This window comes from Prorops nasuta, unplaced genomic scaffold, assembly GCF_024137725.1.
Source record: "Prorops nasuta isolate Cenicafe-Biocafe unplaced genomic scaffold, Cenicafe_Pnas_1.2 PNAS00002, whole genome shotgun sequence".
In the NCBI taxonomy this organism is placed as follows: domain Eukaryota; kingdom Metazoa; phylum Arthropoda; class Insecta; order Hymenoptera; family Bethylidae; genus Prorops; species Prorops nasuta.
Window position 1 is genome coordinate 2,449,637 of NW_027116799.1, and position 20,107 is coordinate 2,469,743.

The 20,107-nt window shown below is 43.0% G+C and overlaps 3 protein-coding genes across 5 annotated transcripts in view; 1 reads left to right on the forward strand and 2 right to left on the reverse strand.

Moving 5' to 3' along the window:
• Positions 1-871: 871 nt before the first annotated feature.
• LOC136780374 (axoneme-associated protein mst101(2)-like) lies at positions 872-4,351 on the reverse strand. The gene is made up of 6 exons (XM_066738689.1): positions 4,304-4,351; positions 3,907-4,075; positions 3,671-3,738; positions 3,219-3,577; positions 2,421-3,129; positions 872-2,335 (listed from the first exon to the last, which is right to left on the reverse strand). The coding sequence occupies exons 1-6, from the start codon at positions 4,349-4,351 to the stop codon at positions 872-874; spliced, it is 2,817 nt and encodes a 938-aa protein (XP_066594786.1).
• Positions 4,352-5,130: 779 nt separating this feature from the next.
• On the reverse strand, positions 5,131-10,360 carry Ir8a (Ionotropic receptor 8a). 3 transcript variants are annotated; one of them, XM_066735285.1, is made up of 13 exons: positions 10,209-10,360; positions 8,775-8,927; positions 8,500-8,703; positions 8,250-8,416; positions 7,960-8,151; positions 7,708-7,875; positions 7,214-7,636; positions 6,746-7,023; positions 6,475-6,658; positions 6,117-6,386; positions 5,875-6,044; positions 5,666-5,787; positions 5,131-5,589 (listed from the first exon to the last, which is right to left on the reverse strand). In XM_066735285.1, exons 3-13 carry the CDS (start codon positions 8,672-8,674, stop codon positions 5,306-5,308), a joined length of 2,433 nt encoding a protein of 810 aa, XP_066591382.1. In that variant the 5' UTR covers positions 8,675-8,703; positions 8,775-8,927; positions 10,209-10,360; the 3' UTR covers positions 5,131-5,305. The 3 variants fall into 3 exon arrangements, with proteins under 3 accessions (XP_066591382.1, XP_066591387.1, XP_066591374.1); XM_066735290.1 differs by lacking the exon at positions 10,209-10,360 and adding an exon at positions 10,136-10,173; XM_066735277.1 differs by lacking the exon at positions 10,209-10,360 and adding an exon at positions 9,302-9,504.
• Positions 10,361-16,240: 5,880 nt separating this feature from the next.
• Positions 16,241-20,107, forward strand: part of LOC136778485 (uncharacterized) — a 39,540-nt gene continuing 35,673 nt past the window's right edge. The window contains exon 1 of the mRNA XM_066735349.1: positions 16,241-16,525. Within this exon, the coding sequence (XP_066591446.1) occupies positions 16,432-16,525 (94 nt within the window). The 5' untranslated portion in view covers positions 16,241-16,431. The remainder of the gene's footprint in view (positions 16,526-20,107) is intronic.

Genomic DNA, 20,107 nt, shown 5'->3' on the forward strand with positions numbered 1-20,107 from the left:
TGTGTTTGATCTCAAACACGAACGATAAATATTGCAAGTCTACTCTCTCGTTCGATGGATAAAAACCAAGCTTCGATCATATCTTTCAACTTGCAGGAACTAATTAACCTTTTTCGCCATGAATTCTTTCACCGACAGACTCATATTTTCTACAACATCAGCCTAATTTTCTTGTAACCCTTCGAGTTCATTTCTATATGTCTCTCTACAATCTTATCAATCGCAAAGATTTACTCAACAATCCTCTTCACTCACAAACACGTACAATGAGGATTTCAAGTCTTCTTTTGTCACTCGACGGATAATTGCAAGCGGGTGCAAAAAACGCAATTGCGAAAAACATTCGATTCGTGGATCGAGCTGATTTTCTTTTCCTCGTCAAGTATACGAACGAAAAATGGATCGCCAATTTGTGGAATACGCAATTAACGATTCGCACGACTGACTCCCCCTTTCGAAGGAATGCCATAGGAACGTGCTTATTGGGACTATAATATATATATATATATATAAGGGGGAAAAAAGTATAAAGGTGATCGGAGAAATCACGCTTCAACAAAAATCGATTTAATTATTAAAAATTCAACAGTCGTGTACAGATTAAACACTAAATAACAACTCGATTTCGGTTTTCACTGTACTTAGCACCCCTCGCTTGGCGTTCGCCACGCAATAAATTAGGAAAAACGAATAAAGAAAAAAAAAATGGTAGAGCAAGGAAATTGCATCAAGAAGAGAGAGAATAATCGAGATTTACAGGGAGACCTGACTGGATGAAACTGGAAGATTGGTTTTTATTACGGTTCGTTTCTGAACGGAGTAAAAATGTTTGGTATACTCTTGCTACATGGGAATAGGGTGTAATTAAATTCTACTGGTCTCTAGCCGAGGCTACAGTCTCGTCAAAAGCTGCCTCGTGTTCGGAAATGGTCAGCATGTATTCGGGAAGCGTCATCCCGAAAACCTTATCGTATCTGGGTCTCGTCTCAGCAGCATAATCGTAAGCCTCTGCCTCCCTATCTCGGTCGATCTGGTTCTTATCCCCCTCAACCTCTTCCTCTTCACTCTCGGCAGGTTCACTCACTCTCTGAACCGTCTCACTGGCAGCTGCGGTTGGCTCCAGAACTTCGCTCTCAACCTTCTGCCTTGGTTTTCGTTTCCTGATCCTCGTGGCTTCCCTCGACTCGGACTCATTCGGATAATTCCGGTGAACCGCATGGTCCACTTCCGGTTCCTGCCCAGTCTGCACGAAAACGCATTCCTCCTTCTGCACACCAGTCTCGTCCACGCACTGGTAACAGGTCATCTTATTCCTTGAGACCTTCTTGCAATTGACATGATCCTCGTTCTGGAACTCTTTCAGGAACTTGTCTATTTCCGCCTTCTTATTGGAGGTGTCGTAAAACCCAGCATCCACCGCGTCTCCAGTCTTGCTCTTCCGGCTCTCCTGCGCTCCACTTTCGGTACCAGTTTTCCTCGACTCGAAATTCGCTGTTTTTGTCTCCACTGGATCCCTGATGGTCGGGTAGGGTTTGCTCTCGGAATATTTGTAAGGATGATGCGAGTAAGTTTCCTTCTTATCGCTCGACTCTTTGGATGCTTCGTCCTCCGACTCTCTCGGGGTTCCGAAAGATTTAGATTTGCTGTAAGAGAAGAGTTTGTCGTCCGGTTGGTAGGAATAGAAGCATTGTTCGGATTTCCCGCCAGTTTTTGGGTCCTTGCAGACAGTACAGGTCATCGAATCCTTCTGGACCTTCTGACAGTTGCTGACATCGATGCTCTCGGCAATTTTCTCCGACTCGGATTTTACGTAATCAGTCGTTGGTCCAGAATCGTAGAATTTTCTCCTGTTGGATAGGAGGTAGTCCCCGTAAGGACTGGAGGACTCCTCCGAAGAATATTTCGACGAGGTATCTTCCGGTGATTTGGCCTCCTTAGCCAAGTATCTTGGTACTTCTTCTCGCTGGTTCTTCGAGGCGGAAGTCTCGTAATTAACCTGACTATCTTCCTCGGAATGCTCAGGTTCTCTTACCGAATATTTCAAGCCTCCTTTGCTACTCGTAGATGGTATTTTTTTCTCCAAGGAATAACTAGGATAAGATTGTACCGGCTTGGAATTTTTCCAGGGACTTTCCTCTTCCCGTGACTCGGAATATTTCGAGGGCTCATCCTCGTCCTTTTCAGTCTCCTGCTTCTCCGAAGGTTCCGCGTCAAATTTGTAATATTTCGAACTCGAAGGAATCGAGTAATCTGCTATGAACTCTGCAGACTCTTCAGCTTCCTCTTCGGAGGACTTCTTCACGGTTTTTTCAGGATTCTTGGTATCATCCGTAGTCTGCAAAAAACTCGTTTTCAATCTTATTGAAATAAAAATAATATATAAAAAAGCATATTGAATATAGAAAAAGCAAAATTCATACTTCCGGATATCCAAAACTCTTAGACCGAGTGTATTTATAGATTTTGTCGTTTGGTTGGAAGTTGTAGGAGCATTTCTCGTAATTCTCTCCAGTTTTTGGATCCTTGCAGATCGTGCAGATTTCCTTTTCCCTCTCGACTTGTTTGCAATCCGCAGATTCCTCCGCTTCCTTGCTTCGTTCGAAGCCCTCGTTGTATTTTTTACTTTTCGCCTTGTCTTTCGTGGCATAGGCCTCGTGAGACTCTACGGAACTTTCTGGTACCTTGTAATCCTGGCGTTCCTGGGCTTCCTCGGGATTTTCCTCTTCACCCTTCGACGAAGACTTTTCCGGTTTCCCATAGGAACTCGATTTAGAATACGCGTACTGCTTTTCCTTCGGCTGCGAAACGTACGAGCACTGCTCGTACTTGCCATTGGTCTTCGGATCCTTGCAGACCATGCAGACCATCGAATCCTTCACGACTTTATCGCAATGCTCGGCATGTTTTTTATACTCAGCTGGGATCTCATCACTGGCAGAAGAGAAGAATTCTTCACCAAAACGATAAGAATCCTTCGGAAGGTCTTCCTTGGTCGAAGCTGATCCTTCGATATCCCCATTCTGAAGCTGCGACCTTCGGTACCTTGGCGAACTCGACGAAGAACCAGGTTGTGGTTGTGATTTGAAGGAGCAGTGCTCGAAAACCAAACCTTTCTTTGGATCCTTGCAGCTACATATAAATAAAAAATTCATTATCCAATCAAATTGAATTTGATCAACAACATAGAAATATAAATTCAAAAACATTCTCTTGCTTACGTGTAGCACGTGGACATTTTCTTGTCAGACTTTTCTCCTCCAGCGGATGAACGCTTCTTCTTTATTTCCTGGCAGTGAGGAGCACCGGATTTTAGAATTTTATCCTTGAATTTTGGATCCTCCTTGCCCGTCAATGTGTAATAAGGCATTAGGCCCTTTTTCATGTTCTTGATCTCGGTAGGTATTTTTTTGTAGTTGTGACTGGCCACCGCTTCGGAGGCAGAGTAATATCCATCGTGGGGACCGTGGTACCAGGAATCGCTGAGGTGTTGGTCCCCGTGAAAATCACTATCCCTGGACCGTTCGTATTCATAGTCAGCAGCAACCAGTACTATCCAGGCGAACAACACCAAATATTTCTGAAATAACAATTTTTACGATTGACAATTATTTTATGACATGGATGTAACCGTGATGAAATTCTTTCTCTCTAATTGCGATATGTCACTAACCTTATAGCAGTTCATAATTGCATTTGGAGATTCATTTACAGAAACACCGTGATGTATTTTTCTCTGTTCTAGTTACGGTTCGACGGTTCACATCACTTTCCCACGAAATGAGCGCTCCTCGTTGTGAATTGGCTTTATATTGACTTTGCGGACCAAGAACGACCCCCCCCCCCCCTCCTACCCTCCATTACAATAGAAGCTCGACAGCTTCCAGCTCTCCAATGTACAGGAGACACCTGTGTTATCAGCCGTGAAAAATCCACCTCTCTCGACGCACCTAAAAACGCCTAACTTCTGCCTTTTACGTAATTGAACTCTCTTTTCCAGAAAACGCAGCTGTAGATAAGTACGAAGCTCTACGATCGCATAATGAACTCGTAAAAAGATTTCGTCACTCACGAGTGCCTGGAAGAATGATCAATTTCTATTGTAAAATATCCTGAAGTCATTGACGGTAGTTCATGAATTTTCTCAAATTTTATGCTTAAATTTCATATAGAATTCCATAGGGTGAATTTTGTGCAAAATTTTATCAATTCAATTGGGCTGAATTTGAATTAATTCGGTTTTTGCACAATTTCCGCGAGAAAATGGAAACAATGGAGAAGTGAAAGCGTCACCGAGATCATTGACCGCATACGTCATCGGGTATTTTTCACGCTGGTCAGGAATCTGGAACATGTCTAATCAAAAAAAAAAAAAAAAAAGAAAAAAGGAAAAGAAAAACAATAAACAAAAAAAGAGTGAGGGGAGGAGAAAGAGAATTCGATATATCGAGTGATCGATCGACAAAGTATTCGCAGTGCATAAAGGTTTAGGGATTCAAATTATAAGTACGAAGGTGGAGAAAGGGGGGGGGGGGAGGGGAATGCAGTTTTATTTGTTTTTAAGGTAAAAGAATGAGAGAGGTGAAGACGAATGCGACGTATCGAGTTATCGATGGACAAAGTATTCGCATTGGCAAAACTCGAGGACGTAAAATAAATACGAAGATATACAGGGGCAGAGTGCAGTTTTATTTGTTTTTAAGGGAACAGAGTGGGAGAAAGAGATAGCTTAGGAGGGATAGATAGGGAAAAATAATATTCTTTGTCGAGCGTAGCGTTTAAATTTCACGGCTGGTCTGCTGGCCGATGGCGTTTCGCTGTTTTGCACACGCCACTGGTTTTCGCAATTCGCGAAAGCCGTTCACGTATCAGCGGCGTATTCGCCCCGGTCAAAGGATGGTCATTTGCATACAAATGCCACACATCAACCCCAAGTATCAAACCAAATTACCAATGAATTTGATAAAAATTATTCGGAGACTTCGATAACACGAACTCAACGACAGCTCTTATTATCCTTGACCATTTCTCCTGATAAGATCATGATACTGGGATAACTAAGTGGTAGAAATAATTTATACCTAATTAAAATACAATTAAATGACTCGTTTCTTTTTAGATATTGAATTTATCGTTTATTGCCAAAGTATATCACACACCCAGCAAAGGCACTTGATAAACATTTTTCTCTCCTATTTTTACTCGAATACATCGATGATCGAGCAATAGTAATAGGTAAAAATACTTGGAAAATCAATAGAAAATTTTTCCAATTAAACTTATAGCTTGCATGAAATATTACTTTTATTTATTCTTTAAAGGGAAAATCTCGTGGGTAAACCGAAATGTGAGAGATTCGAGGGGGTTGTCCCAAATTTCTAGCGAATGCTCTATCCGTTGGTGCTGGTTTCATTTGCAATTTTGATGCCAATTTTTGCATGAGGGCCTTTTCGTTTTCATTCTCCCTCACCAGATTTTTCACCTTCTGCGAGCCAATCGATGAAGACTTCCGCTTTCTGTAATACAAAACCTCACCAGCTAATGTGATCATGGCCAGAGCGAGTCCAAACAATGTTGCAATGAAAACACCACCTAAGATATAAAATTAATTTATACAATTTTATTCTGTCTGCAGAGTTGTCCATTCATTTATTTTTCTTAGACTCACCCAAGCTATCCAGTGTGATACCCTCGTTATCATCAGAATTCGGACACATGGCTTTCATGGATTGGTTCCAATACTTTGATGCTAAATTCTCAAAGTATCTATCTTTTTGCAAATCCAATACTCTGTACGAAAAAGATGAATAAACGAGTTCTTAGTAATAACTACATTTGACAGAAAAATAAAATCTCAGCATTTTCCTGATGATTCACCTTCTGCTAACTTCTTCCTGCAAATGACTTCCTTGCTGCACAGCAATCGCATAGGGTTGTTCAGCGAAAACTTCACCGATCTCAGTCAAATTACAATTTCTCGTTACTTCGTATCTGATCTCCGACGAATCGTGAATAAAGGCAAACTCCGCGTTCTCGCTTTCTATCACCTATGACGAAAACTTTGAGAAATCAAGGAAAACTTAATTAAACGTGACATTATTGGAGTAATCCTCGCCCACCTTTCTAAAGCCTTCCTCGGCTGTTTTGACTGGTCCCACTTGAGTAATGGCCTGCAAAATGTGACCATACTGCTCTTTTATTGGATAATCCCAGACGCGATATTCTATTTGATCACTGCTACTGTTCAAAGTTATTTCTTTCCACATGGTGTACAATTTATCTTCAGCATTCTTCATATTGATGAAATACTGATGAGTCGCAGAGCCTTCGAGAACGGTATAGTTTATCCTTGATTGTCTGGCCAATTGTTCGAGGGACTGGACTGGAGACTAAAAGAGTTCAAAGGAAATCAATATTAGTTTCAGGATTGACTTTAATGAAGAAACAATTTTTCAAATAATCATAACTCTCGATTACCTGCATTCTTTCGACAGTGAGGAAAGCAGCCAAATTAGCAGTAAAAGTTGCAAGCATGAGAACAACGAACAACCAATAAGCAGCAACTAAGGTACGACTGGATAAAGCTTTTGGTGCTTCCCCTCCACCCTGAGGAGTGAACGAAGTCAAAGCAAACCAAAAACTCTCTTTCAGCGTAAACTCCCTGTAATCGATAAAAATCTCATACTTCTGTGGAATCTATCGTTACACGTAAAATAATAAAAAACTTATCTCCACATTTTATCCTTACCTACAAGGATATGGATACAATCGTTTATTATTCCTAGCACTGTATGGCGAATATTTATCCAACAACCAGATCATAATTCCAGTTAGAGTCAAAGCACCAACGATACTCAGCCAAACTTCTAATCTCAGCACTGTCATAAACTTGAAGAGCGAGGTTCTTCTAACTGGTTTTCTAATAACTATTAAAATACCAGACTGCTCAAAGTAAGGAGCAACAAAATCGACCACTTCCTCCCTTTCCGAGGTCATCGTTAAAGCAGCCACAACGAAATCAGTCTCCTGCAGAGGAAAATAAAATATTAACCAACCGAATATTAGCTCCATTAAACAATACTCTTTTAAATCTCGTAAAATTAAATCCAATTGAAAAGCAGTAGTTTATTAAACTAATAGTAAAGTCATTGTAGAATATAATTGTGGTTGACTGTTTTATTGTCAAAAGAAAAAGAATAGAGATAAAAAATCTTACTCCTCTGGCCAGATCACCGACCAAGCCAGTCCAGTCTCCATTGGGCAATTTCTTTCCAAACGAATGATCTTTGGGAACTATAATGTCGTAATCGAAATCCATGACTTCCGCGAGCTTCTCAATTACGTCTATGCAGTAACCGTGGTACATCTCGTTGCCCTCCTCGTCCTTAATGGGATTCCCAGTTACAGGATCCCTCTTCATCATTGTCCATGGAATTGCTTCAGCAGTTCCTATGTGAAAATATCGTCTCGCTGGCTCGATCTTCATCCCTGGCGCCGCTTTCATTTTCGTCTTTCTGGTCCAAGTAGCCAAACGCTCGATATTCTTATCACGCTGCACTATATCAACGTCGATCTCTGCTCTGTAACTCAGCAAAGACTTTTCTTGCCAGAACTCGAAAGTGTCGTTACTGGTCAATCTCTGAAAAAATAAAATTCAATCTCCTTTCTTAAAACTGATAGGGTGGCCGAAGGGGATGAGTGTATTCTTACGCTATTTAAATTTTTAACAAAAGATTCCCTGGTAGCATTCGATACAGTTGAATTATTTGCTACATTGCACTGTCCTCGTTTTCCCTCCACGCTTACACCAGACTTTTGTACGTCGTTCAGCACGTTTACTATCAATGATATCAGTCCTCTGAAGTAGTATGGAAATATCTGAAGAACAAAGATACAAACGTGAGTGCATGTATATAATTAGTAATTAATTCAGTTAAATTTCCAGAGATTTTTCTTCCATACCTGAAAGTCTTGTGGACAGATGCACTGTGGTTCGCCAAGCAAACGACAGCAGACTTCTGGTTTCATGCTGAAGACAGAATAAGAGACGTTCAATTGAGTTTCGGCTGAGAAATATGAAAAGTCCTTGTAGTTGTTATCGGTGAATACCAAAGTCCAAACGCCATCTCTCTTAACCAATCCACCGTCTACTACCTGCGGAGAACATATGATTTTATCGACTATATAGCTTCAGTGTTTTATCGGTTTCTCATTATTAATCGATGAGGTGCATATCCTAATATTTCATATACCGCTTTGAATTTCTCCTCCATTCCAGCTGTGCTTGAATAAATCACGAAGTAAGAAGGTGCTGGTCTCATAACCTTAATACTGGCTACTGATTGCATCGTCAATTCGTCGATAATTACCAATCTTATGATGGAGTTACCAATTAGATAATAGAGAGTTTGATTGAGTTCTGCAAGGAGTTAATTCAATGGAGATTATTTTAAATTAATGTTTTATAGATATATAGGTATATGAGTGTGACAATATTTATACCCTTTTCAGTTTCAAATATTAAAGCACTATCGGTTGCATTCTTGGCAACAAGTAAATCATCGACTGCTTGCACGTAAGGACTAATACTACATTCACCGCGCTTGTAAATTATTCCCCATTCATTGGCTATGGCTCGAAGTTTATCCCAGCCTGTCCACGTCATGTCCAATATCATACTGATACCGTTGTACAAAGCTGCGCAGACTGAAATTACAGGTTTTTATTAAACGAGTGATTCCGAGTTTAAATAAATATTTAATTAATGAAAAAATTACCATGTTGATAGCTCCCCTCTACGTCGTTCCTGTCAACCCTTACAGTGGCCACAAGAACTTTAATGGTATCACCTCCCAGCTCCTTTTCAGCACTGGATACCGCATCGTTCAGTAAATTTAAAACGTTTGCATCAGCATCCTCCACCACGACGACTGAAAACATACAGATATTTATTATTTTCATACTATATCGATTAATCCCAATGAACAAGAGTTCTAATTTTAAGAATGTTGCAGTATATAATTAAAAAATTGAAGTAACAAGTGCAAAACGTGCTAGTTAAGGTTAGGAAGAACTTGTTCACACTGATTCGATGGAACGGAAGTTGAAGTTGAAGAATTAAAATGATGATACTCGGAATAAAATTAAACAATCTAGTTAAAAACCAAAGAGTGTCAAGGTTAGAGAAGCTTATAGCACTGATTCGATAGAGCTAAAGTTGAAAATACAGCATCGGCAGAGAAAAGTCGGTTCTCCAAAATGGCGTGCGAGTGTGTTGTCACAGCGTCGAAGACCGAATACTTACGGATGGTGGTGGATGTTTGCGAGTGGACTAGTTCGAGAAAGAAGGGGAGGATGAGGAGATTTAGCAGCATTTCTAAGTTTCTACAAAGTTAAGGATAGGTTAAGTGAAAGAAAACTAAGAGAAAGAGAGAGGGAGAGAGAGATAGACACTCGGAGTGGTGTGATCGACAGCGAGCTCGGAGCAGGACTCTCGAGGTCGGGGGTTAGTCTTTTCGTACAGGTGGAAGCTAGTCGAGCACGCCTGCGCTTCGCAGACAATGCTCGATTATAAATATTGTACCAACACCCATGAAATCATGACCCTTTAGCTTGAAGCGTTGGTCCCCACCTGGACGGACAAACAGCCCATCTTCCACCCCCAACACAACGTCCAGCCGTGTCCGGCACATCGATTTGCCCTCACTACAAAATTTGTATAATAATTACAAAGATAATCATGGGCAATTTTGTATAATGCACGTCTCTGTAAATTTACTCAGAGTTGTAAAAGAATAATTGACTACTTATCACTGCTACATTTTTTTCCTATGAAACATAATTTTATAAATACAGATTTTTAGGTTACCAAAAATTGCTCATAACAGTGTTGCAATTTTTCTACAAATTTGTTACGTTACACCCGAACGGACAAATAACCCATCTTCCACCTCAAAAACACTACACGTCCTACCTGTCCAACACATCGATTTATCTTCCCCGACTACCCTTTCCACTCTGTTATCAAGTTTGACGCTTCAATTGGATCCCCCGCGTCAATTGGCCCACGACACATTCACCGGACAATGCCCGCATTTATAATTATTGTACCAATATTCGGTAAATCATGATTCCTTACCGTGCAACGTTGTGGTCCCCACCTGAAACGGTAAAACAGCTCATCATCCTCCACGCCCAACGAGACCTCCTACCTGTGTGTCTGGTACATCGATTTATCCTCCCCGACTGCTTTTTTCCAGTCTGGATTATAAAGTCTGACGCTCCAATTGGATTCCGAAGGCGGCGATTGGTCCGTGACACGCTCCTTGCGCAATTTCATATCGGCCAATCATCTCGGTACCGTTGGAGGTTTCCGAATCGTTAAGCAAGTCGATGCATTTCTTGATAATTGCGGACTGCATCACCTGCAGGACTCCGCGGGGATCGTTGCAAGGCCGATTTTAGTTTTGCCCCCTTCGGCGTTGCTGCTGACGTCACTGCGCTCACTGGTCTTTTTTCTCGGTGCAACTTTTTTCAGTGTCTGCAGAAAAACTGGTTGACATTGCAAGGCTTACCGCTACGGAATAAACTGGCACCTGTTCTTGTGCAGTCCTTTGGTCGACCGGCCGATTCCGGATGTAGATAAAGCTCGCTTTGAATCGTTCTTAGGCCATTGAAATCGATCGATATTCACTCTCCTGGCATAAAAGTTTCTACTATGCGGATTGAGCCCCCTCCCCCCTCCCTTCTCTTTCAACTCTTTTCATATCCTGCGTCAGTGAAAGGACTCGTCGTGGGAAAATTATATCGAGTCCACGTTGTGTCGCGCTCGCTGTCATTATATATATATATATATATATATACATATAAGTTTTCCCGCATTTTCCCACTACCTGCCACTAATCATTCATTCACTCTGATAAGTGTAAACCAAAATTGTAATATCTGCTTCGGTATTTTTTATTTCTAATCATCGTTACTGTGCTCATTACTCATATACTTTAGTTTATAGTAATTAGTTATTTTTTTTTTATAGGGGAATCGATCAAAACAATACTGGCTACTTCGACATTTACTTCTTATTGACATAATTAGCCCCCAAACTCCATTAAGACCCAACGAGAATTCATGGAGAACAGAATTTGCATCAGTACGACTATTTTCCCCTCGATTTAAAATTTATACTAATTAGTACATTGCATTAATATTTATTAACCCTTGATTTTTCGCCGTTCGTATTTCTGCAATTAGTTTCCAAACTCCATTAAGACCCAACGAGAATTCATGGAGAACAAAATTTGCATCAACATGACTCTTTTCTCCTCGATTTAAATTTTACACCAATTATTACGTTCCATTAAGTTTATAAACCCTGATTCTTCGCTCTCCCCTTAGTTTTACGCGAAGCGTTCGGATTTTACTTTCAGATGGCGCGTTGACAAAAAATTACACACTCTTTGTTTGTTTTTTTGTGGAAACACGAGACAACCGCAGGATAATTGATGGTGCTTTGGCTGGATGAAAAATTATTCCTGTTTTTTTTAATAGGAGGATATAGAAGTGGATGTTTTATCGATTCTTTATATCGGTAATGTATGTTTCCACGGTTGTGCAAGGGCCGCCAGCACAGCATAAATACGGCCAAGTCACTGCGACGGAATATCTTAACGGAATACTTCAATTTTCCAATCGATAATCCATTTCGATACGCTGACATTTATTGAATCAAAACAAAGCATGAAGTCACGTGCGCTTTCCTTGGTAAATTTTTCATTCGACGCTTTGGATATTATATTTTTAATTGACGTTGCAAGCTGCAATTGAAAGGACTTGTCCTCTTTTAATCTTGATAAATGAAATAAATGAAATTAAAGATACGTTCGTTGGGTAATTTTCTTAATGGATCTGTTTCATCAGTTTGATATGTTATAGGAATAAAAGAAAATAGCTATTAAATTATATCGATTATGTTACATCGCGATGGCTGGTTTTTCACTACTGTAATTTGATAATGGAGACAAAGCCTTTTTGGAGAATAAAGGCGAGAAGAATGAAAATAAAGTCTGGAGAGTAACAAGGGATGGTTCCGGTTGGTGTTTGAAAGTAAGTGTTCGTGGAGTGATCGAAGGACGTCGCACTTTAGTGGCGTAGAGGATTCGTGATCGCGGTCTGAGGTTGATTAATTTCCATGCTTGAGGAGACAGAAGAATCGGTGATGCGCGGTCACGGAAAATAATGATGCACGAATTGAAATTGCGCCGCAGATGTTTCACTCCTAAAGCAGGTGAAGCGAAATGCTTCGATAATTCTATAGTATTCTCGAATATCTACTTCTCTCTGGTACTCAGACCGTTCGATGATAAACAATACAGAAGCAAGGGACTATTCTAGGTAGAATAACATTTTTTCCCTCTAAGGTAAATATTTACCACGTTGCTTTATAAAAAGGTTAACGCAGGACATTCTGTTTATGTGTGTAACGCTACTGTAATTTAACAGGTTATCTCACTAGTCCATTTGGTCAGTCACGGTTTCTCCAAACGACACAGCGACGGGTCTGCGTGTTATTATTTACGAATGGCAAAATAGAAGCGTGACGCAAAGATTTCAGCTACGATACCTGCATAAACAGCGCGAGATACAAGTAGTATTTAAGAGAATCAATAAAGCATATAACGCAGGTGATTAAAAACACGATGAATAGAAATAAGAGGCTAGATAGAAAATGTGGCTGAACTTAACGTGAGAAACGTGCGTGTTATTTCGTTATCCGTGATATAATAACACGTTTGAAACAAATCGCAGCTGCAGGAGCTTCTGCTTCTGCTTGTTCGCCGTCAGATGTCGCTACTTGTTCACGCGATGACTTACCTTGCTTTTATTCAAAATTTGATAAATGAGTTATCAACGAATAATAATAGGATGAGGAATTATAACATCAGGCTAAACTTTTTATCATTTATGAAATAATGAAAATTTATTGTATAAATTTTCCTTCGTAATCCAAGAAAAGTGAAAAACGCATACAGTGTATAAGTGACAAGCGCTCAGTCGGTAAAACAGAGAAGGGAAAATCCAAGTTTATATAATAAAGCTGAAAATATTAAAATAAGGGTATTAGCATGAACAATAAGAAATTAAACGTAGCCTTGTTGAAAAAGAAATTCAAGGCTGCCCGAGCGTGCGTTTAGCAAATTTACAAACAAAAATATACACAGTGTTATTATTCGTGCATAAATTAGTTTGCCAGACGCAGCAGTCTCTTTAATCGGTACTGATTTTCAGCTTAAAATACTGTTCCACTTTCTCGCAGCATGAAGCATGCTGCACGCAATGCGGACCGATGCCTGCCAACCAATTTATTATTGTTTCCACCGGGCTTATTTCCAATATCTTACCAAGAAAATGCTGCTCAGAATTTTCCCCACCGAGAAAAAAAAAACGCGAATGCGAGAGTTCATAGTAAAACACCCGCTGCTCCACCGTGTATCGACTGAGCGAGCGAGAGAAACGCCGCAAAGTGCGCAGTTGCGCTCATGCTTAGCGAACAGCGGATTATGCGAGCTTTGTTAAACGGCAATGGGATTACCGTTAGAAGAGGAGTTCCGAAATTGCCGTCAATTGCGGAAACCAGAAGAGCTGAAGGAAGAGAAAAAGAAAGAGGGTTAAGGCGAGGAGGGGGGATGGAGGAAGCGAGAGAAAGGAAAAGAGAAAAAGGAAGAAAAGCTCGCGGTGCACTTGTAACAAAGTGAAGCGCCGCACTGCAAACACGTACAATTTCACACATGAAAAGCGTTAAAAGCGGGGGGGGGGGACAGGGCCAGTGAGCAACCCCGTGTAGAGGGGTACACGAAAAATTCATTGAGCCTTTCCTAGGATGCGGCAGGTTGGCGAATTTTCACCAAAGGTAGAGAGAAAGGGAAAGAGCGAGATGTTAAAGGGAGGAATAGAGGGGGGGGATACGGGTAGTAAAAGAGAGACGGAGAAGATTTTTACGGGATTACAGCGACTAGGTGGGTGAGCAGAGGGAGATACGGGGAAAGAAAGAATGGAATTTTATTCAAGAAGCGGCTTAATGCGGGAAGTCGTAGCTCGTGAGTTTCCGGAGACGATCGGGACTTTACGGAGCGGACGCCCTCTCGAACGAAACCATTCATTCGAAAGAGAGAAGGAGACTAAATGAGTGAGAGAGGCGAGGAGGGGGCAGAAGAGAGCGGGAAGCGAGGGGGATAGGAAAGTAGTACGAGCGAGCGAGAGTCGAGGGAAGTGAGAGAAGGATGGGGAGAGGAGCGAAGCGAGTGAATGACAGGGGGGGGGGGGTGGAGAAGGAGGTTGTTGGTGTGTGAAAGAGAGATGGCTGGCTGGCATAGGCTCGGCTCGGCCGATCCGAGAAGGCAGGCAACGAGCAGACCGAACGAACAGACTGGCAAGAAAGCAAGAAAGCGAGCGAGCGAGTGAGGCAGAGTGAGAGAGAGAGAGAGAGAGAGAGAGAGAGAGAGGCGAACGGCGAAGGAGCGAGTAAGAGACCAAGCCAGGCACCACCACCAGCCCAGAGCCAGACTGTCCGATCGCTCTCCGCAGTTAACAGAGAACAGAGCTGCTCGGGAGCAAATCGGCAGCAGATGTGGCCAGTTGGCTCGTTGCTTCGTACTCGGTCGCATCTTCTCGCGCGATTCAAAACTCGCTCGTCGATCTCAGTCAGATCCAACGGAGGATATCTGAAAACTTGGAAGAGCGGAGAATTCAGAATGTGAATGGGACACTGTAGAAGGATTTCGACTGAGACTAGAGGAGCGTTGTTTATGGAGCAATGCTGTGGATTAATGTTTAATAAGAAGGCGGAATAAGTGGAGGGGGAAAGGAAGGAAAGGAGAGAGAGAAAGAAGAAATCGAATGGAAGAGTGTAGAGCGACGAGGAATCGACGAGAACGCAGGGACTGTGGTGGTGGTGGTGGTGGTGGTGGTGGTCGTCGTGGTCGTGGTGGCTGCTGTCGACCGGTGGTGGCCGAGGGAGAGGAGGTTGATCGCGGATCGAGAGTGGCCGCCGTGTTCGTCGTGGTCGGGGCTGTCCAAGTCCAAGTGGAAGTGGCAGAAGTAGCAAAAGTAGCGGCAGAAGCAGCGCTGAACAAGAGTAGTAGTAGTATCACTAGTAATAGTAGTAGTAGTAGTAGTAGTATCAGTAGTAGTGGAGAGAGAGATGGAGATGTGGCAACGCCGCTTGTGCCTCGCGAGCGGAGGAGTCCGAGAGTCGACAGTCGCTGTTCGGCCATGCACGCCTCGCACTCGTCTCGTAGTCCGTGTCTGACAGTGCAGTAACGCGCTCGTGTAACCCTGAGGGCCCGTCAGGGCCCACGAGCAACCGGACTACGCGGCCATTCCGCGATTTAAACCAGCACGCACCATGACATGTGCAACGACAACGTGCCTAACCGCTAATACCGTCCGACCACGAGATAAAACTATCCCCTACCATACCACTACCATCAAAACTCGATTCTCATCTTCCAATAAATAGGGAATTCTTTTTTGCTCCCTTGGTGCCTGCGTTTGTGTGTGTGCGCGCATGTGTGTGTGTCTGTGCCTCTACCATACATGTGCAGGTTCTGTGTGAAAATCGTCGCTACCTCCGCCGTGTGTCAGTCGTAGTGATTTTTCCGGAGTTTCCACGAGTTTCCTGGCTGGAATTTCGCTAGGTACACCCGCACGCGCTCGTTTCCGGCCTTCCCTTTACTGGAACGTGTTTTCTCCTTCCGGTATACACGGAGAGTGTGTACTACCTGTACACCGCGCTTTCAACCGTGTGCGTACGTGCGTGCGTCTGCTGTGCGTCTGTGTGTGCGTGTGTGTGTGTGTGTCGGCGCAGGGGAAACAGTGCCAGGAACTCACCAATACGTTTCGGTACACGCATACCCGTATACGTATAAATATCACACATATATAGTACACGTATTAGATAAAGAGTGCCAGAGCGAGGGACTTTAATAAAACCGGTGAGAATATCGAGACACGCGTGTTGACTGAGAGAGAAAGAGAGAGAGAGAGAAAGAGAGAGGGAGAAGTGGAAGTGCAAGATCCTCTGGCGTTTCCTCGGGGAAGCTGTAGTACTTGTGTGTATTCCTTTTGCCAAGGAAGAAGAAGAGAGGTTAGGTTGGGTGCGTTCTGTCCCTCGCTCTCTTCTCTCTCCCTCTCCTTCTCCCCTTAACACTGTGCACACGCACTCCTTGATTCCCCTCCTCCGCTCAGACCCCCCCTCCCCACCTCCACGCCACTCTCATTCTTGGTGCAAGGAACAAGAGTGCGAGAGAGAGAAGGAGAGCGAGCGAAAAAGGATCAGAGGCGGAGGAGGAGGAAGAAGAAGAAGAGAAACAAGAGGAAAGAGAAGAGGTGGTAGCCAACGACGGTGTGCAAGATCGGGGAAAGGGGAGGAAAACACGAATGCCGATCGCCGGTGGAATTCTGGTCGCTGGAACCGCGGCTCATTGCCTATCTTCCGCTGCTGGTATGCTTCGATTCCTCGCTAGACTCTCAGGTTAGCACGATTATTATATTCTCAACAGCCTTTCAATGTTTGTCCTGTGACAGGAGGAAAAGGATATTTATCTCCGATCCCCCCTCCTATCCATACTCAATCTCCCACTCCTCTTCCCTCTTCGCTGCTCGGCGAGGAGCGAAAGAACCGATTATTTCGAGAGGCGCCACTGCCTTCTCTCTCTCTCTCCCTCTCTAGCTCTGCCCCCCCCCCCTCTCCTTTCTTCTCCTCAATCCCTCTCTCTCTCTCTCTCTCTCTCTTCCCATCTCCTCCAACCAGAAGAATATACCGTGTGTTTTAGCAGAGTGGCTAGAGTGTAAGTTGTACGTGTGCTAGATAGAGTTGGCATTGGCGTTGCCTCGTCGGGCTAATAACCTTTCCTTTTCCTCCTGGCTCGATACGTGCGAGTTGACGTTTGGCGGATCTCGCCACGGCTCTTCGATACATCACTAACTTTCAGGTTAGTGCACCATGTTTACTGCTCGCTCGCTCGTTGGCCAACGTACACCGAGCTATACTCTATAGACGCAAAAAAACCAGCAGCTTTCTTCGCCAAAGGAGAGCAAGAGTTGGCGCTAGTTGCGTGTTGAAGTTTGACGTATCGACTAACTTTTCCATCGCGTCTCTCTCTACCTCTCTAGCGTTCGCGCGCACACTAATGTACAAATTTTGTGTCTGTCTTTCCCCCCCCCCCCTTTTTTCACAACATAGACTTCTTTCTTACCTCTTCGTGTTTACTCTACACACATTTTACAACAATGTCACGTGACTCGACGCTTGCCCGACTCCTTTCGCGGTTTTGTTCGTTGATTCAAAAGGCAAGAAGAATCGCACACACACGCGTGTACTGTACAGTGTGTATAGGCCGTACATGGGGAGAAAGTAACCGTAAAACTATAGAGACTCGTGGAAGTTCATTTGGATTTTGCGCTCGCGCTATAGTATACATAGTTTATGGATGGCAGGGATAGACAGATTTTATTGATAAAACGTAAACGCGGCTGGCGTTGAACGAGCCCCGCTAATTAGACGGGTCGTTGGAACACAAATGTGCAACATTCTATTGACTGTTTAGAGTCATTAACGAGCAACAAATTACACTCGGCTAAATAGTATCTCAATTTCCAGCGGTTTAACGCACTCGCAGCGCTTACGATTGTAAGGTGAAAATAATTATTGAAGCAAACAACATCACTAATCGCGATAAATCTCTCGTAAAGGCAGAGCACGACGCTAAAGAGACAGAGAGGGCGCGCGCGTTGCTAAATAGGTTATACTCACCGAGACTAAGGTACTGAGAGATGCTTTATTTCGGGACAATTGAAAATCATTTCGATAGCCATGCACGCCGTGATTTTTCTAGCTTAAACTCTCGCAGACGTTTTATCTTTAGAAGCTACACAGACAGTGTGTAGCGCGACTCGTTTTTTTATTCTTAACGGAAATAGCTATCGTTCTCTATGCGTAGCCCGGGGACGAACCGACGGCAATACAAAATTTATTTTCGCGTTGCTTTCACGCCGCTAGCTGGAATCCCGCGGATATCGCGACGTTCCACGAATAAACAAAGAAACACACGGAACGCGGATTGCATTGGTCAATAGCGTTGGAATATTTGGAAAAGGGCGGGAATCAGAGCGTCGTTCTTTTCTTAATGATAGATCCAGCGAATAGGAATAAATATCAACAAACGCGTGAAACGATACACACGCAGAGGCACAAACACAAGCACGCCTGGTAAGATTGTGACGACGCGTGTACACAGGATCTCGTAGAATGAAGCCGGAGGCCGGGTCAGGTTGGTTTGTGTGATGAATTCCAATCTGTCCGTGGCGGGGCAGCACATTGAGAAGCAGGCGAAGCAGCCAAGGGCAAAGATTGACTCGGCTGGTTTCCCAACGCTTCTGGTGGTGGCAGTCACCGAGTCGGACCGAGCACTTACAACAATGCCGACGTAACGCCTATTTCTAAATAAGCATCGGGCGTGGGACTGTCGCACGACAATGTGTACCGTTATTATTAGGCTCTCTGGACAAACAGAAACGCGGCAGTCGCCGCTCTTGGCTGCTGGCTGCTGCTCGCTTACCGACCCCCGGCTGCCATAACCTCAATCACCGGCGGATCGCAATCCCCTCGACGCTCTAATAATATAATTATTATCTCGTCAAAAATCAAGTTTTGAACTATTTTAACAAACTCAACGGCAGCTTTCCGATGAAAAAGAGCAGCTGGAGTAATTTCACTCGCAGTTTTTCACTACGTGCTTCGAATAGTTTGCGTAACGAGCAGCTGGTTCTAGTACGGTATACGCATACAGGGGGGAGCTAGCGTATTTTCTAGTGGACGTTTGTGTGTGCTCGCAGGAGAGAGATAAGGCGAGATAGGGGCAGTGCAGAGACGGTGTGTGCTCGCTTGCTTCGGCGAACAACAGGTGAGAGAGACTTGGGAGATGAATGGCGGCGCGTAAGTGGCTTTCGAAGGTTATTAAGAGTGGCCGCCGTATGACGGGCCAATCCAAAAATAAACTCGATCCAAAGTGGGTGGAGGTAGGCTCGTTAGCGCGATCGTTCTCCAATCGACGAGGTGAAAGGGCGAGTTTGCTAATGAGAGATAGGCTAGGCAGTTTGCCATACACGAGCCTCTAATCGTGTCCGATCTCGGATCTGGTGAAAACCGACGGCGCTAACGTTCAGCCATGACGCTCTACCTGCTTACCAAAGTGGCCAAGCGCTGTAAAACCCATCCTGTTTACGGAATTTCCGTGAAATTCGCTCCGCCTGCCCACTCTGCTGCGTCTACATCATTCTTCGATCGCTATTCTTCCTTTTATTTATGGCTTTTGCTTTTTTTCATTCAAAGATACGCGTACTCTCGTTTTATTTAGTAACAGCTTTAATATTTTACGTCATATCACTAATTACTCAGGCCGTTTGCCCATTCTCCTTCAAAATCCAACGTTCTTTCATCACATTTTTTTATTTCTGTTTATGTTTTTTTTTTGTTCATTCGAATACGCGTATTTTTCTTTTTTTAAATACCTTGTATCTTTGACTGAATATAAATATTTTTAGTATTAGTTACTTATTGTATTGTTGAAGAAAATTCTATGAGTGAATGTCGATGAAGATATTACTATAAAAACTGTGCCATTTTAAGAATTCCCTTAAAATTTGCTCGACCTGCGTTTCCAGTAATAAACAAATCACAATTTCTCCAGGGTCACACGAATTTTTCTCAATTAACAGAGCGTTAAGCTTAATTTCGTATCTCACAGCTTACGTGTCGGTCCTCTCGACTCTTCTATCTCTACTGTAACATCTTATCCTTGATCCTGACTAATTACACCTATTTCTAGTGTCACGTCGCCTATAATCTCGATAAAGAAAATTCCACACGAACGTCCATAAAGAATTTTACTATTTTTTTTTCAATTAAAACAATCTTTTCCGTTTTTGAAATTAATATAACTATATTTTCTCTGTTTACTCAAAACAAACGAGACTTGCAAGAAACATAGATTTTACCCTATAAAATAAATAACGTGTACCTGTATATGTAAACAGAACAGACCCTAAAAAGTGG